This window comes from Papio anubis, chromosome 18, assembly GCF_008728515.1.
Source record: "Papio anubis isolate 15944 chromosome 18, Panubis1.0, whole genome shotgun sequence".
Classification (NCBI taxonomy): domain Eukaryota; kingdom Metazoa; phylum Chordata; class Mammalia; order Primates; family Cercopithecidae; genus Papio; species Papio anubis.
In genome coordinates, this window is record NC_044993.1 from 1,985,897 (window position 1) to 2,004,589 (window position 18,693).

Here is an 18,693-nt window from a genome sequence, read left to right on the forward strand (position 1 = left end):
TGCCTTTCTGTGATTTGCACACAGGAAAATCCAGCCTAGTGTCCCTGTAACTGTCCCCACATTGAGTGCAAGCACAGCGCCATGCCATGCCCAAGTAAATCACGGGACCAGAAGGTTTTCTTCCTAAAATAAAGGCATAATCAACTGCATTTCATTCAAAAATACTATTTTTAAAATTCCTCTACTTGTTATTGGTGACACCTAAAGTTAACACAACAAAACCTGATAAATGACCTACAGATCGGGTATGAAAAGCAGCCCAGGTGGCTGCTGGCTTGGTCACCACAGTCACCTACAGGCTGCAACAGTCCTATGCTCCTCAGAGATGTGGAACTGGAGAGGTTACCTGGCTTGCACGAGCTTGGTATGTTCCCCAAGTGGAGGCTATGGAACACTGGTGTCCCGGGATCCTAGGCTCACAGCATGTGGGAAGGCTGGTGTCCCGGGATCCTAGGCTCACAGCATGTGGGAAGGCTGGTGTCCCGGGACCCTAGGCTCACAGCATGTGGGAAGGCTGGTGCCCCGGGATCCTAGGCTCACAGCATGTGGGAAGGCTGGTGTCTCCGGATCCTAGGCTCACAGCATGTCCACACACACATTCATTCTCTCTCTCCCCCCATGAGCAACTGAAGAAGGACGGTGCTGCTGAGTGGCCAGCAGTCCCCTAATGACTCTTCACAGTGGCCATTGGCACATTAACGGTCTGAGAAGAAAGTTTAACAGAGTAAAATGTATTCAGGCCACCATCTGGCAAGGTCATTTGACCAAATATACCTTTTTTCCCTTGAAGATCCTTATTAAGGTGAAGGAAATCATGTCCTAAGGCAACCAGCTCCCAGCTGGAATAATGTGCCCCTCGGGTGCCCCACAGCTTTCTGGGGGGCTCGTGGATACAGACAGCTCTCAGCAACGCAGTCTCCAGATCCCCACCTTCCAGAACGTCCTGTTTCCTAAAGAGGACTCTCCGTGAGCGAGCATCTCGATGTGTGTGTTCCCTTCCACGAAGCCCTTTTCCCACCTAAAAACCACCTCTGCTCTGAGCACACTGGACGCACCATCCACCTAGGGCGCAGACCCCAGGAGCCAGCACAGGCCACCTGAACACTGGCATGGTGGGGACAAAACTAGCGCCTCGCCGGCTGACTACAAAGCCCTCGGTAAGTCAGCTGGGTTGCAATCCTTTGCTTTCAACAAAACAGATGGAGATCATCAAAAACAGTTTCTGAGGACGGACCACTGAGACCCCTGGCACATAACTCAAGGAAGCTGAGGACTCCTTCCTCTCCCACATATTACTGGTGTGACCCGAGTTTCCCAGTACCCTAGAGCTACAAAAACCAAAAACAGCAGAACCAACGTGGAATCCTCTCTCATCTAAGCAGTCAAACATAATCAATCATCCATCGATACAATAATTAACCAAAAAGCCCCATCTAACTACTCAAAAATATATTCCCAGTATTTTATTATCAAGAATTAGTTCTAAGTGGGTGACACAGTCACGCTGTTTTGTTCAACCACTGTAGTAGGAATTCAATCCAAAAGGGGTTTTTTTTTTAGCCCTTAGGGCCTTATGGTTAGGAATACAAACTTTTTCAGCTTCGATTTACATCCCTGTTTCTGTTGCCCAGGCACGCGACAGCCATGCTAACAGGATGAAATTCTGTGAGGGAAATGAAACGGAAAGCAAAGTTCGAAGACCAGAAAGTGATAGAACATTCGACTGCCAAAAGCTTACTGGAGAGACGTTCAAAATGCATCATGATATTTACATTATAATGGAAAAATTTAAAAAAAAACAATAAACCAGTTTTGTTTTTAATGATCGATATTATAATGTGCTGTAAAAGTAATTTATTTTAATGTTTAAAAAACGCCAGAAACTACATGCTTTCAACTAATGCAATTTAAATCAACCTCAAATTGCACAAAAGAATACATTTTTTTAAAATTATGGAACAGTAAGGAGAATGAAGTCCCTATCTAAGGACTGATGTGGAAAAAGTGCCACAACAATACTAAGCGACAAAAAACACAGGTAAGTACAGACACATATGTGTGTGCATTGAAATGTGTCTGTAAGGATAGTCAAGAAACTGAGAAGCAGGTCACTGAGCCTCATGAGACGGGCCCTGCAGCATCTTCACAGCACAGACAGCAGCCCACGCAGAGAAGCTATTAACCTGCTCAAGGCCACACAGCCAGTGAATGGCAAAATCAGGTCTGAGGCCAACATACAATATGTGACAGGAGCTGACATTCCTAACCAAAACCACTCTGACCCACAACCCTCAGCCTTTCATCTGTTTTGCCATCTCCTCACTACGCTTTAGTTTTCCACGTGGCCTTCCCCTGTACGGACGGGGTCCTTCTGCTCATCCAGTGGTGTCTCCCAAAGTCCCTAGGAGAATGCACAGGACATGGCTGAAGACTGTTCGGGACACGGAGGAATTCAAGAGTGAGCCTCCCATTTGAGTAAAATGCCTCTCGATCCGCTGGTTCACATGCTGCTGCTCTGCATGCTGAAAGCAAAGACTGAGAATCCCGACCCAGAGCAGAACCCACCAAGCAGGATGCCAAAAGGCAGCCTAGAATGTTCCCATCTACTGTGCAGGGTCAGTTCTGAATTCCACCAGGAGGTGCTAAACTAAAGGTGACTTAAAGTCTGAGGGCTGACTGGCAGGAGCTGGCAGCCACCATGAGACCCAGCCCGGAGTGGGCACTCGGGGACCCACCAGGAAGTAACAGTCTTCATTCTGCTGAGCTCAAGGAGTACTGAGTACTTCGTGTACATGTCTCGCTCCCAGCCATCCTGGCTATTTTACCCGCTTTACCATGAAGACACTGATGCTCAGAAAGATTAGGATCTGTCCCAGGTCTCACCACTTACCAGTGACAGAACCCGTGTTCAAAACTAAGTATTTCTCATGCTTTTAGTCACCTGCTGGACAACAACGGCAATGATCCTATTTCAACTACTGCTACAACTCACCCTTTCATTGTTTGAGGTTTTTAACTGTTTTACTTTGATGGATTTAAAACAAAACCTCTTCAGCCAGGCGCAGTGGCTCTCACCTGTAATCCCAACACTTTGGGAAGCTGAGGCAGGCAGATGGCTTGAGCCCAGGAGTCCAAGACCAGCCTGGGCAACATACAAATAAAACAAAATAAAATCTTCCACTCTGAAAGCTGTCATGGCAAACATTTTCCACGCTAAGCTTATAAAGTGGCCTTCCACTTCTCTTCTGCTTCAGGGAACCACCTCATCTCGGAGCCCCAAGCACCTGCCCCATGCTCTAGGCAACTGGCAGGGCGGCCCCTGTTGCTCGTGGACCATACAAAATGGAGCACATGTGAACAGACATCAAGAGGCTTTGTTCAAGTACACGCAAAACAAGCCACCAAAATAAGACATAACATTAAAAATCTTAAGAAATGCAAGATTTAAACTATTTTCACAAATTTGTGTTTGCCATGTTTTATTACAAAAGGAAATGAAAACTAAGTTATTCTGAAGCAGAGACTTGAAAACCTACGCAATGGTTCAGAGACAATGACACGGGAAGGAGGAGGAGAGCAACGCTGAGGACCAGAGCCCAGCCAGTACCCGGACGAGGGCCCAGCAACGCTGAGGATCAGAGCCCAGCTGGCACCCAGACAAGGGCCCAGCAACACTCAGGACCAGAACCCAGCTGGCACCCAGATGAGGGCCCCGTAACACTCAGGACCAGCGCCCCGCCAGCACCCAGGACGAGGGCCCAGCCAGCACTTCAGAGCAGCAGAACATCTGACCCATGCAGCCAGTGAGCAGAGCCCGAGAGCCCTCGCAGCAGAGGTTAGCATCGGAAGCCAGCTCCAACTAAGTGGCTCAGGCCGCTGAGACGCCGGGTGGGTCCCGGTCTGAGACTGGGGCTAGGCTCCATGAAAGCTGTCGAATGCGGAAATGCCGAGGCGAGAGAGTCACCTGATCTGCAGCGGTGACTCCAGACACCACCGTGGGTGCCTGCTGGACACACACCTCTGCCTGGGCACAAATGATCACAGGACGGAGAAGAGACACAACTCTGTTCTCCGCCTAACCCTCAACTCACACAGAGATGCCGAGAGGACAATCTGAGGAGAAAGCAAGCACCAAGCCTCCAAAGATGAGTTGAAACAACTTTCAAACGTCCCAGGGCCAAACCCGCTAAATATGCACCTAACACATCTGCACTGAATACTCAGTAAGTGAGAAGCCCACCCTGGGCACCGCAGGACCCCCAGCCTCCAGGGGCTCCCGCTCCAGCTCACCGCGCGAACAAGGCCCGGCACGCTGCTTCCCCTCGGCGCCCCGCTGAGCCCAAGATCTTGACCCAGAGCTCATTACCTGTGGAGTCCAGTCACCCACCACTCCCATTCACGCCGCAATATCCGGCTGTTTTTCACGGCAGGGAGAGGAGGAACTTCACCGGGATATCTGACGTATATTTGAACAAAAACAAGCTTTTGTCTCCTTCCCACCGAGTGCAGCCTCACCACGTGACACGCTGCCGCCACGCGTAGGCATCCCTTTTATAATTCAAAGTAATTATTATCAAGTGCAGGTTAGAAAAGCTGATATTAGTTTTCTAATTTTTATGAATTCTCTCAAGGAAAAATATTTCAACAACAGCAAGGTAAAAAGAATTAAGTAATTTTTTCTGCTTTCTACTTATTAAGAAAAAATGGACAGATTTCTTTTAAACTCCAGTACCTGTTCCCAAAGAACATTTTCTCCCATGGATGTTTATGCTCCTACATAACACACAAGGACCAGGGCCAAACAAAAGAAGAAACTGGTTTGATGTAATGTGCTTACAAAAAGAGGAGCTGCTCAGAGCTTCAGCGGGAGGAAAAGCAGGCCCCCCAAAGCCCCCCAGGCCAGGGCAGCCCATAGCCCACTTCCCTTGCCATCAGGGCCTGTCCCAGGAGCCCCCGCACATCCAGACTGCATTTCCCAAGCCCCTTCTGTGCACACACGGCCCTGTGGCCCAATTCCACCCATGGACTCTAACAGGCGAGAGGTGTGTCACTTCCAGGACACAGGTTTTAACAACAGGATGCACCTTTTCACGTCTCTCCTCTTCCCAGGCTGAGGACCCCAAGGCCACAGGGTGAGCACACGGTAGAAGGCTCAGGCATCAGAGGCACCCGGGGCAGTTGTGGGAGGACGAGAATCGCCCAAACTGCCCCCTGAACAAGCAAGATGCACCCTCCCACCGCGCTAATCACAAGTCCAGGGGACCCTCTACTGCCATGGCTCATGTCACCCAATCAATACCGTCAGCATTCAGACTAATCAAATATTTACTAAAGTATATTTCTACTGCTTGCAGGTTCCAGGGGTTTTTTATTTTGTTTTATTTTATTTTTATACACGGGGTCTCCCTATGTTGCCCAGGCTGGTCTTCAATTCCTGGTCTCAAGTGATCCTCCCACCTCAGTCTCCTGAGGTGCTGGGATTACAGGCCTAAGCCACTGCACCATGCTAAAGATTAAAAACTCATAAAAACATGACCTAACAAAAAATACCCAGGGGTAAAAATAAATTGACATTAAAGTTTTCTTCCTAATATCTAACGAAATAAGCAAAACAGAACATAAAGCCAACTCTCCAAATAACCACTGCACCAGAGAAATGGGAGTAACCTTTAAAAAGTCACTGCTAAAGAAAGAAGCTTCTAGCTTCTGGCAATCAATCGGCTTTGAGAGGCTCCAGATCTAACACCTCACGCTGCTGTCCCCAAGGAGCCATGCTTGTGCGCTGACAGACATCTGTGACTTCAACCCAACAATCCCAAATCAGAAGGGCGAGCAGGTCAAGGACGTGTATGTTTTCCTCCTCTTCCCTAGAAGCTACAGAAATGACTACTAGTGAGAGAGGGAAGCAGTGTCAGAACTGACTCCACAGAAGTCAGCATGCTGCAGCGGCACAAGACGGGGGGTTCCCAGGCAACATGTTTGGGTGAAAAGCCACCCAGGACCCCTTCCATGCTCGGAGGACGCCGCGCACCGCATCCTGGTCTCTAACGTCATTTTTCAATTCACAGAGAAACAGCTGATTCTAGGCTGGGAAAGGCACTCACAATGAGCCGGGAGAAGTATTTGGTAGCGCTGTGCAAGTAAAAAGTGCTCAGGCCAGGCATGGTGGCTCACATCTGTAATCCCAGCACTTTGGGAGGCCAAGGCAGGTGGATCACCTGAGGTCAGGAGTTCAAGACCAGCCTGGCCAACATGGTGAAACCCCGTTTCTAATATAAATACAAAATTAGCCGGGTGTGGTGGCAAGGCCTGTAATCCCAGCTACTTGGGAGGCTGAGGCAGGAGAACTGCTTGAACCCAGAAGGCGGAGGTTACAGTAAGAGATCACCCCACTGCACTCCAGCCTGGGAAACAAGAGCAAAACTCTGTCTCAAAAGGAAAAAAAAAAAAAAAACACTAACGATGAAACACCTACAATGAAGAGGGAATGGAGGGAATGTCAAGGGGCACAGGAGCCAACTGACAAGCTGCCAGTGGCCAAAGCTGGAAGGATGTGAGCACCAGAATGAAGCAGAACTGGATTCTAACCCACAGAGTAAAGTACATCTCCACGAGCAGACGTTGATGGAAACAGACGAGTGAATAAATGAATCACTGGGACAGAAGAGACAAGCCTCCCAGGTGGACTAACAACAGTATCTGTGACACTCCACCCTCGAGGAGGCGGCACACAACTCCCCACTCCACAACCGGGTGACGGGCATAGCGGCTTCCTTCCAAAGTGCAGGATGAAAGTGGCAAGAGTCACCTGACTGTGGAAGATGCTGAAGAGCACACCGCAGCCAGGTGATCCACATCAGCATCAAGCACTGAATCCTGCTGACGGTGCTGGCCAGGACAGGATGTGACGAGAAGGACTTCACCTCCGTGTCCTTCCTCCCCAAAACCCGTGACCCCAGTCTAGTCAGGAGACAAATTCCAACAGAGGCACATCCTACAAAATACCCGACCCAAAGATCCTCAAAGAGTTGCCAAAAACAAGGAAGTGTGAGAAACGGTCACGGATCAGAGGAGCCCAGAGAGGCTTGGCAACGGAGCGTCCCATGGACCCACAGACATGAAAACATACAGTGGGTACCATAAGGAACAGTGTGTGGTGTTTCTATATTTATTAGAAACACCTATATTTATTTAAATAATTGAATTTATTATTAAAAACCTAGGCTTCACTGGCAAATTCTATCAAATTTTTAAAAAGAAATAAAAATCTCACAGAAACATTTTCAGAAAATAGACAATGAGGGGCAGCTTCCCAGCTCCGTTGCTGAGGTCAGCATTATCCTGATAACAAAACAAAGACATGGTAAAAAAAAAAAAAAAGAAAAAAAAAGAAAACTGCAGACTAACACATCCCACAAACACAGACGCAAAAACTCTTCATTAAGCCGGGCGCGGTGGCTCAAGCCTGTAATCCCAGCACTTTGGGAGGCCGAGATGGGCGGATCACGAGGTCAGGAGATCGAGACCATCCTGGCGAACACAGTGAAACCCCGTCTCTATTAAGAAATACAAAAAATAGCCGGGCGAGATGGCGGGCGCCTGTAGTCCCAGCTACTCGGGAGGCTGAGGCCGGAGAATGGCGTGAACCCGGGAGGCGGAGCTTGCAGTGAGCTGAGATCCGGCCACTGCACTCCAGCCTGGGCTACAGAGCGAGACTCCGTCTCAAAAAAAAAAAAAAAAAAAAAAAAACTCTTCATTAAATATTAGAAAACTGATCGGCCAGGCGCAGTGACTCACGCCTGTAATCCCAACACTTTAGGAGGCCGAGGTGGGTGGATCACAAGGTCAGCAGATCGAGACCATCCTGGCTAACATGGTGAAACCCCATCTCTACTAAAAATACAAAGAATTAGCCGGGCGTGGTGGTGGGCGCCTGTGGTCCCAGCTGCTCGGGAGGCTGAGGCAGGAGAATGGCGTGAGCCCAGGAGGTGGAGCTTGCAGTTTATATCTATATATACACATATACATATAAACTGATCCATAGAGCAAAAGCAGAGTACACGGAGATCAAGTCAGGTTTACGATAACAGAAATGCAAGGTTCGGTTAGTATTCGAAATCGGCGTCATTTACTTTAACAAAAGAATCAAAAAGGAACACCATACCATCATCTCGGGAAGATACAGAAAAGGCATGTGAACATCCAACGTCCGTTCGTTCATGTGAAAAACTCCCATGAAACAAAGAACAGAAGGAAACTTCTTCAACCTGATAAAGAGCATCTGGGAAAAACGTACAGGTAACATCAGACTTAATGGTGAAAGTCCGGATGCTTTCACTCAAAGATCAGGAATAAGGCAAAAATATTGTTACAAAGAAAATGCACCGAAATAAAGATCATGTCCAGCACGTTAAAGGAAGGGAAGGTATAGAAATTCTGTAGGAAGAAGCAAAACTCTATTTAAAGGCAACATAATTATGTATATTTTTTTAATAAAATCCTACAGAAAATATAAAACAAGTTCATTTAGAAATGGCACAGGATAAAGGTCAGTAAAGAAAAATCTATTGTACTGCTATATCCTTCCAATGAACAACTGGATACTGAAATGTAAAATACAATACCATTTATGATAGCATCTGTAAGTATGAAGTACTCAGAGATAAATGTAATGAAATATGTACAGGAGTTGAACACTGAAAACTGTATAAGACTGCTAAGATAAATTAAAGACCTGCATAAATGGAGAGACATACCATGTTCATGAATCAGAATACTCAATATTGTTAAGTTGGCAATTCCCCCAAATTGATCTACAGATTCAATACAATCCCAATGAGTCATGAGTTATTCTAAAACTAGAGAAGTGCTCCAAATTATTAGAATGTACATTATCATCACAACATTTAAATTTATGTTTCTCATTGGTCTGGTTATTAGATTGTATCTCTAAAGCATATGATTATGTGAATAATTCCGGAAGTTGTATGTATGTAAACTGTATGTTTTCTTTGGCTAGTACTCAGTCCGAGCATGTAGAAGGTATCACAATTAGGTCACCAAAAATATGCAGCTGTGCAAGGTACTCTAGTCCAGTCAGGAAAAGAAATCACATGTACACGAAATTAAATGCAAGCAACCAAAATTCAATTATTAAATAAGAAAAGAATTAAACAAAACCATCTTAGCTGAGACCAGACCATTTCTTCACAATTCAAGCAGCTCTCCCTTGAGTTTGTCAGATTCTAAAGCCTATGAAATGCTATAATTTTGACTGGGAATGTCAATGACCCAAAACTGAAAAGACTGGTTGACCCTGGCCAAGAACTCTGGTGCTCCCATGCCAGAACAGAGATGCTCAGAACGAGGCCTAGCTCTACACACCACCACAACAGCCTTTCCACGAGTATCTATCAACACAATAGATAAAAGACCCTCTAGGAAACAAAACAAAATAAAAGACCCTCTAGGAAATGAAACAGAGAATGAGCAGCCAGCATACTAGAGGGAATTAAAATCATTCCTTAAACAAATATTTCAATTCTCCACAGGTCAACAGTCAGTTCTGAGGAAAAGAACAATTTCTCCCCCATTGAGTCTTACATGACCCATCTCTGGAAGACATACTTTAAAAGAAATCACACTTTTAAAAATTTCCAGAACTAGTATTATACAGAAGCCTATGGTTTACAATTGTTGTAAAATTGTAGAAACATGCTAGTTCTTAATTCTTTAACGTTCTTAAAGATAAACATCTATGACTTTAAAAAGCAGATTTTTAAAATCTATTTTTTAATTAAAATAAACTAAAATAAAATTAGCTTGTTTTTATTTTTTAAAATAATTTTGCGAGTCAGTCAATATGTTCAGTTAACAAAAACAAAGCAGAAAATCCTGGGCTGTGAGCTGCAGTCTGAGCTGCCCATCAGCCAACTCCACAGGTGTGCTGGGCACACAGAGCCCTGTCACCCGCCCTGTGTCCTGGATGTGCACAGCCACGCGGGCCTGCACCCCCTGATGGGCAACACTCCATGCTCTGCTGCATCCTATTCACACCACTGTCTCTGTCCAGCTTGGAAGTACAGACAAAGGATGCTAACATTTACTTGTATAAGTGTGAACATGTGCGTGCCCTGGATCCCTGCAGGCCATGTGACATAATGCCCCAACTGACCTGTCCACACTAGCATTCAAAGGACAGGCCCAAACATCTTTCAAGTTAAAACCTCAGGCTGCTACACCAAAATTACAATGAAGCAAAATTCTGCACATCTGCAGGAAGAAAATAAGCACCTACCTACAAAAATTAAAAGACCATTTTTCTTGTCCCCAAGTGGATGATGGCTGTTGGATGAGGCCCATCCAGGTGACTCGCATTTTTATTACAATGATTCAACTTTAGCTTCAAATAAAAAGGGCTTTCTTTTTCTTTCCTTTGTTCTCGAAGTTATTTAAAGAATCTCATTCCGGTGTAGAACCCAAAAATCTGGATCCAAAATGCCAAGTGAGGCAAGCGGTACTCCACTGCCTTTTTGTGTTCCAGAGAGTAAAAGGAAAAACTCATCAGCTCTCAGCACTGACAGCACAGACTGGTGCAAGTCAGTTTTAATGAGAAATTACCCACAGGTGGGGTGGATTTCCACACACAGACAGGGGGCCTCAGTGACGCCCCTGCTGCTGCAAGGCTGTGCCCGCCCTTGAAGGTTGGGCTGGCTCTGAGCAGATGCAGCCGCTCTAAACAGAAGGGCAAGTGACACCGCAGGGGGCAGCTTCTCGCCCTTTCTCCGGGGGCCTCATCACAACTCAAAGCCCCTGAAGGTGTCTGCATCTGTGCTATAAGATTACACTCGGACTTCCCAGCTAATCCCTCACAGCAAGGAGTGAGCCCTGGGAACCCTGGGCTATTTTAACAGCATACGATTTGGATATAATACTATCTGTGACTCACATACTCCTAATCTTCATTTAAAATACCTGAGTCCCGGCCGGGGGTGGTGGCTCACACCTGTAATCCCAGCACTTTGGGAGGCCGAGGCGGGCAGATCACGAGGTCAGGAGTTCGAGAGCAGCCTGGCCAACATGGTAAAACCCCGTTTCTAATTTAAAAAAAAAAAAAAAAAATTAGCCAGGCGTGGTGGCGTGCGCCTGTAATCCCAGCTACTCAGGAGGCTGAGGCAGGAGAATCGCTTGAACCCAGGAGGCAGAGGTTGCAGCGAGCTGAGATCATGCCATTGCACTCCAGCCTGGGCGACAGAGCGAGACTCCCATCTCAAAATATCTGAGTCCCAAAATAAATAATCCATAGAAGCACCTTATTATTTGGAATGCTAACCAATTTTTAACTTTATTTGGAGACTTTTCCTCTTCAAAGTTCCACTGCCCACATTTTAGACAGACAATTCTCATTCACTCATATGTGTTTACAAATTAGTAATTTTCTAATTTAAACATATTTTTTTTCATTGACATAATGGGATTAAGTTCTTATCTGCTACTTCTCTCCCACAATTTTCTGTCAACAGCTCTCAACTGTTGGCAATTTTTATTTCTAATTTTCAGGACTTATATGGAAAGATACCAGCCTGGCCAACATGGCAAAACCCCATCTCTATCAAAAAATACAAAAATTAGCCAGGCACAGTAGCATGCACCTATAGTTCCAGCTACTGGGGAGGCTGAGGTGGGAGAATCGCTTGAACCCGGGAGGGACAGGTTGCAGTGAGCCGAGATTGCACCACTGTACTCCAGCCTGCATGACAGAGTGAGACTGTCTTTTATAAAGAACTTACATGGAAAGAAATGCCAGACTTAATAACACCCTTTTTGTTTTTGTTTTTTTTTTTTTTTTTTTTGAGTTAGGACCTCGCTCAGCCTGGAGTGCAGCGGCACAGTCACAGCTCACCATAGTCTCACCCTCCCAGGCTCAAGCAATCCTCCCACCTCAGCCTCCTAAGGGATTATAGGCGGGTGCCACTGTGCCAAGCTAATTTTTTTATTTTTTTGTAGAGATGGGAGTCTCACTATGTTGCCCACGCTGGTCTGGAACTCCTGGGTTCAAGTGATCCTTCCATCTTGGCCTTCCAAAGTGCTGGAATTATAGGTGTGAGCCATCGCACCCAGCCTCCTTCTTTAAAAGTCATTCAAATATACCACATTTAAAACTTTCCACCAGGCATGGTGGCTCACGCCTGTAATCCCAGCACTTTGGGACGCCAAGGAGGGTGGATCACCTAAGGTCAGGAGTTCAAAACCAGCCTGGCTAACGTGGTGAAACCCTGTCTCTTCTAAAATTACAAAAATTACGCAGGCAGCGTGGTGCATGCCTATAATCCCAGCTACTCGGGAGGCTGAGGCAGGAGAATTGCTTGAACCTGGGAAGCAGAGGTTGCAGTGAGCCAAGATTACACCACTGCCCTCCAGCCTGGTGACAGAGCAGAGTCTCAAAAAAAAGGAAACCACTCCTCTGTTTTCTTGTGATTTTGCATAGGATATATTTTAAATAGGATTTTAAATAGAATATATTTTTATCCTATTTAAAGCTATGAGAAAATAGAACAATTCTTCTATTAATCTTAATTTTTACAAATAATGGTTTTATTAGCAATATTAATAACCCCCATGTTGATATACAAAAAATATATTCTACAATAGGTTGATTTTGCCTTGCCAATACAGTGCTTTCAAACCAGAAGATCTCACACATCTGGGTTAACTGGATTGTGCATCTGAGTCAGTATTAGGCAACTTTACTCCTATTTCACTGCTTGTTGACACGCAGAGAGAAGCACGGGGGATTTCTGCCATGGCAGGTCTGTGGCCAACATCCGCCCCATGGATGTGTTTTCGTGAACACAGACACTGCTACCCTCAGAAAGCAGGAGGACCCTGGGCTGAAGCAGCCCCAGAGGAGCTCCAGGTCCTCTTCCTCTCATCTTCTTTTTTTTTTTTTTTTTTTTTTGAGACGGAGTCTCGCTCTGTCGCCCAGGCTGGAGTGCAGTGGCCAGATCTTAGCTCACTGCAAGCTCCGCCTCCCGGGTTTACGCCATTCTCCTGCCTCAGCCTCCCGAGTAGCTGGGACTACAGGCGCCCGCCACCTCGCCCGGCTAGTTTTTGTATTTTTTTAGTAGGGACGGGGTTTCACCGTGTTCGCCAGGATGGTCTCGATCTCCTGACCTCGTGATCCGCCCGTCTCGGCCTCCCAAAGTGCTGGGATTACAGGCTTGAGCCACAGCACCCGGCCCCCTCATCTTCTTTTTAAAGATGAGGAAACTAGAAACTCAGATGGAAATGAATGCGTGACTTGGCCAAGGTCACCCCAGTGTCCGTCAGGGCAACTGTACCAGCCAGAGGCCCGAGCTCCACCCCATGCAGATGGAATCCAAACAAGGCACCCTCAAGGCCAACCCACGACGGAAACCACACTCCAGCCTTTGGAGTTCTTCACACAGGAACTTCTCTCCCCATCACACATCGTCAGTGGTGGAATCTAACCATCGATTTTGTCAACACTTTTCCCAAGTGGTGACAATGACCTGCCCAGCACTGGCACAAAGTGACAAGTGACACCTGATGGGCAGCCATCCTCTGGCACACAAGGCTCTGGGGACAGGAGAGGTTTGTTCATCCTTGTGTTTAATTCCTTAGAACAATGGTTCTCAATGCAGCCCTGGGATGCTTTGAGATCCGGTGGGACATATTTGGTGGTCAAGATTCAGAGAGTACTGGAATTTGGCAGGCAGAGGTAAGGGAGGTTGAGACGTCCTTCAATGAGTGAGACAGTCTCACCCAACAAAAACTCTCCAAGCACAAAACTTACAATGAACCAGAACTTCACGAGTGGAAAACAGGCTTCTAACTCTCTGAACTCAGAAACTTACTCTATTCAACATTTACACACAAAACATTTTTGCACGGTCTTACTATGACCTGAATTTTCCATGAATTCAACTATTACATAAGTTTAGAAAAATTTATAGTTTGCTTTATTTGAAAGTTCATTAGCAACTGCTCACTATTCTGTAACATTCCATCACCAGCTGGGGGCTGAACTCCCAGTGTCATACCTGGGTCCGTCTGCAGGGACCACCCCCCAATCACCAGGACGCAACACACCAGGTGGGACGTCTGGCTTTTTCACGGCCGACCATCACCATGTTGAAATGTGTTGTCTTATCACACAATACTATCACATTTATTCTCTATAGCTAGGGCAGTCCATTAATTTTAAGTTATAAATTACATTTTCTTTTTTCTTTTTTGAGACGTAAGTTATATTTTCTAAACACTGCATTTTAGGGTAAGAGGACATTACCCCAAAAAACTATCCTTAAAAAAAAGGCATTGGGTCCAACAGCTTTGCACAGCTGACCTGAGAGCCCAACAGCGTCCCTGCACAGAGGACATGGTAAACAAACTCCTGCTGGGGGGAAACGCGAGTGACAGCATATGTGCAGGGTGAAGGCCCCGTCTCAGAGGAGCACACGAACGCTCCCCACCTCCCGCCCGCGAACTGAAATGCCAATTCCACCGCCAGCAGCGGAGCTTGGAGAGCGGGGTAGTGTTTCCAAAACCCCCGGCACACCTGAGAGTTCCAACAGGCACCAATGCTTCAGCTAGCACAGCAGCCATCATCTGGAGCTGCCCCCAGACAAGCCAGGACAGCCAGCCACCTCGGTACTAGGGTATGTTCATGAACATCCCATGCCCAGCCAGCCAAGGAGCCCCTGCTCTCCCTTCCCACACTCCCTGGCAAGGTCCACAAAGCACCTAACCCAGCGCCAGCCGCCAGCACACATGGGCGGCAAGGTCACAACAGTCCTTCCAGGCTTGCTGCGGCTCCCATTCCTCGGCATTCACATGTCCTCCCCGGCCCCACCGCTGCCATCCCATCATTCTCTCTCCTCCCAGACACACCGGGCAGAAGGCTGCGGCCAGACCAGGGAACCTGAAGAGAGCAGCGCTCAGTCAAAAGGCCCCTCGTCAAGCACAAAGCCATGCCGTGTCCGCGGCCTTAAGCAGGACTTCTTTCCGGCCAGGTGTGGGGAAGGCTAGCAACGCCAGAGCCTGAGCTTTAGCACAAGTTGCTAGCTGGAGCATCTGACAAGAAGCCTTGGATGAGTGGACACCAAGCAGCTCTGAGACTTTCTAAGACATCATAAAGGTTCTACTCAAGCAGTTCACAAACTACCACACAGCTTTCTAAGATTAGACTCTACTTTTTAAAAATAAGCAAAATAAAAACTGCAGGCTTGAATGGAAAGTTTGGTATAGTCACGTGAAATGTATAAACACCACATATGAAGAAAAACGTATCTAAAGACTAGCCAGGTAGAGTAGGAAAAAGGAAAGAAGCACATATACATCTTCTAAGATTGGGTGGGTTAGTTCCAAAGAAAAGGTGCAGGGGTCTGTTTTGTGGAAAGGACACGTGAGGATGACTTCAGGTCGTCCTGGCAGGATGCCACATGTTCGGTTTCGGTCTAACTAAACTCAGCTTCAGTTAGAAACTGCTAAGGCAGACACCGCGCATCTCCAGCAAACTGAGCTACTAAGCTGCGGGCCTGGGCGAGGAGGTGACCCGCTTCTCCCCAAGTGACCTGAAGGCCCCGGCACCCTGGTCTGTTCTTACCATCGCACTTTGTTGCACGTCTGGGTTGCCCCAAGAGGGGAGCCGGCCACCATGGGAACCTGGATGGGGCTGTGCTGCTTGTTCGTGACCAGATCCAGCTTTTCCTCTAAGGATTTACAAGTGGCCTCCAGGGCCTGCAACTTGGCTTCAATGCTATCCAGCCGCAAGCAGATTGTCTGGTTGATGGAATACAGGAATGACTGGAAGTGAAAAAAGACCAGCTTTAGGAAGGGTCTCCTGAACTGTAAGAAGACAACCCCAAGAAACACCGAACAGCTATTTCCTGATCTCAACTCCATCTATTCAGACAGGACAATCTCCACACTGGAACTGGCTCGTTAGCTACGAGCCAGAAGCCTGAGAGTAACGAGTTCCCACTTTACACACGAGTCACACGTCCTGTTTGAAATGTGATGATTTCATCATGGTTTCACTTCTATGTGCAGTTGCAATTCTTAGTTAAGTCCACTTAATTTTTAAAAAGTATGTACTTTAATATGTTATTATTAATCAGTAAATTTACACAAAAACTAGTCAAATCTTCAACAATAAAAACAGATTACACCTAACATCAAAACAGCGTAAAAGCCACAGGCCATGCACATTCACATCACACCCCGCTGCCTAATCGGAAGCTGCCTAATCGGAAACGGTGACTGGATCCCCTGTGGCCCTGACGGCCCTGAGGATTCGGTCCTGAGGCTCCCGTGGGGCTCCTGAGCGGCAAGCTCGCCACCTAGTGGCCGGCAAAGCCGGGCTCCACGTCTGCCCTTTCTCCTCCGGATTCCTAACTCCAAGTAACCACCGTGGGCAGTGATGTGTCGGACTCAAACCCAAGAAACAGAGAAACACACAAAGCAGAAAGGGAAGAACTTCATTTCCCCAACTGCCGTCCCAGCCAGGAGCCGCCAGGACCACATGTGGAAACGTGTTAATCACGCAGGAATTCACTGAGCAAAAGAGACACCCTCCACCAGGTCTCACCAGCAGACAGAAGGACACTCCTTCCGGGCTAGGGAGGGGCAAGTTGGGGGAGTGCCCACCAGCCCCGCTTAGTAGTCAGGAAGGCTGGCACCTGCCTTAAGAATCAATAGCTGAAAATACCACAGAATTTGTGTTTTGTCTTTTCTCTCTCTTTTTCTGCCCATGGCCTAAAGAGTGTGGGGCCCAAAGTGCACACATCAGAAGGAAGAGGGAGGTAGGCGCGGGAGAGCAGGGGCGGCACTGCGGAAGCCACTGAGAGCTGGCTGTGGAGCTTGCACACAGGGGAGCGGGAGGCCGGCCCACACTCGCAGTGGAGCGGGAGGCCGGCCCACACTGGAGCTGGAACGGCTTTCCCACTAACTGCCGCTGACCTACAGCCTACTCTCCTTTCTGATCTAAGGGGAATGTGCAGAATATCAAAATTACAGTGATATCAAACATCATATAAGCTGGCATGGAAACCTGGTGTACATAGTGGCAGGGACAGCACTGCAGGAGGGAAAATCCACATATTGCCCAACAACTCACCTTTTCTCAGGTCACCACCTCTCCTGGCAACATTCACCACTAGGCGCTGATATAGACAGGGGCTAAAGAAACCAAGTGAAATTCACCCTCCCTGACTGACTACTCTCTGTTGGAATGACGCTGAAGGCCCGTGTGACAGAGGGAAGGAGCCTCGGTGTCAGGTGGACCCAACCCCACGGATGACACTCAGTCAGCTTACCTACAAATGAGCACGGTCCATGGCATGACAAACATGCGTCGTCTTGAAAAGCAACAATGGGTGGCTGAATCCCTGAATGGCCACTGACAACCCCACTATTTTCACCAACTGGAGAACATCAAATGTTCGGCTCTCAAATTCTTTGAACAGTGCGCCCACGTTATTTTAATTCTGAACTACAAATGATTCTGCCTGGGGTTTGGGGGAAAATCACTCTTATATGCTAATAAAACAACCTAGAGCCACACATGACTCTACGCAGGTCGCATTCAACCAGGGGCCCAACCTCTTCTCAACAGTAGGACAAGGACAAAGGCAGGGCCGCTTCCATGCCCACTTTATATATTTCTGTGCTGGGCGTAACAGGTGTGTCTTCTGCGATAAAATTACAACTGTATTTATTTAGGGGATGAAAACGCAGTGTTTACTAACAGAGCCACATCCTATCGACTGGTTGGAAACGGGCATTTTACTGTGAACTTATTTTTAAGTTTTTCATACACATTTACACTGCTTCTCCTTGTTAACAAAACAAATTAAATATGACCAAGTAGAAACCCTGTGTAGGTAGAGGAATTACATGAAAAGTGACTTTGGTTTTGTGTTGCTCTCATAAACTTCTCACACGTGCTGGTATTTACCTCTGTGACTCTGCAAACACTGGAACCAATCAAGCAAATTCAAAGATCCAAAAATAATTAACGAACGAGCGGTTCTGAAGAACCCCATCCAGTAAACTTTAGAATCTAAGTGACTTAAATGGCAGACACAGAAGTCATTCATCACTGGTAGAAAGTTCACTTTCCTTCCACCCAAAATGGGCCTGCAGGTGTGTGGGAAGATGCCTCCTTCAGCAGCATCTCAAGGTAAACAATTCTTACTCTTTGTGCTCTTCAAGAGAAAAAAATGGCTCACACTCTTCTGTAGTGGGCTGCCTGGTGATACAGCCACATCCTAAAATGTATATCCACATCCTAACCGCTAGAACCTACCCATGTGGTCTCTTTGGAAACTGTGCAGATGTAATTTAGATGTAATTTAGAAACTCTTTGGGTCTGTGCAGATGTAATTTAGTCAATGAGATCAACCTGGATTAGGGTGGGCCTTAAATTCAATGGCAAGTCCTTACTAGAGGAAGAAGGTGAAACAGTCACAGACACACAAAGGCGGCAGCAACATGAAGCGGAAGGTAGAGGCTGGAAGGAGCCCCACAAGGTGAGGGAGGCCCGGAGCCACTAGAAGCTGGAAGAGGCAGGAAGGATCCACCTTCTAGAACCTTTGGAGGGAGCCAGACCCTGCCCGCATCTTGGTTTTGATCTCTGGCCTCCACCGCTGACAGGCTACATTTTTAGGC

The 18,693-nt window shown here is 47.1% G+C and overlaps 1 protein-coding gene across 23 annotated transcripts in view; it reads right to left on the minus strand.

The window, feature by feature from the left end:
• Positions 1-18,693, minus strand: part of BANP (BTG3 associated nuclear protein) — a 128,299-nt gene that overhangs the window by 79,075 nt on the left and 30,531 nt on the right. For all 23 annotated transcript variants that reach the window (XM_003917294.5, XM_021932276.2, XM_003917293.5 and 20 more), the window contains one exon: positions 15,629-15,828. In XM_003917294.5, the coding sequence (XP_003917343.1) occupies positions 15,629-15,828 (200 nt within the window). The remainder of the gene's footprint in view (positions 1-15,628; positions 15,829-18,693) is intronic.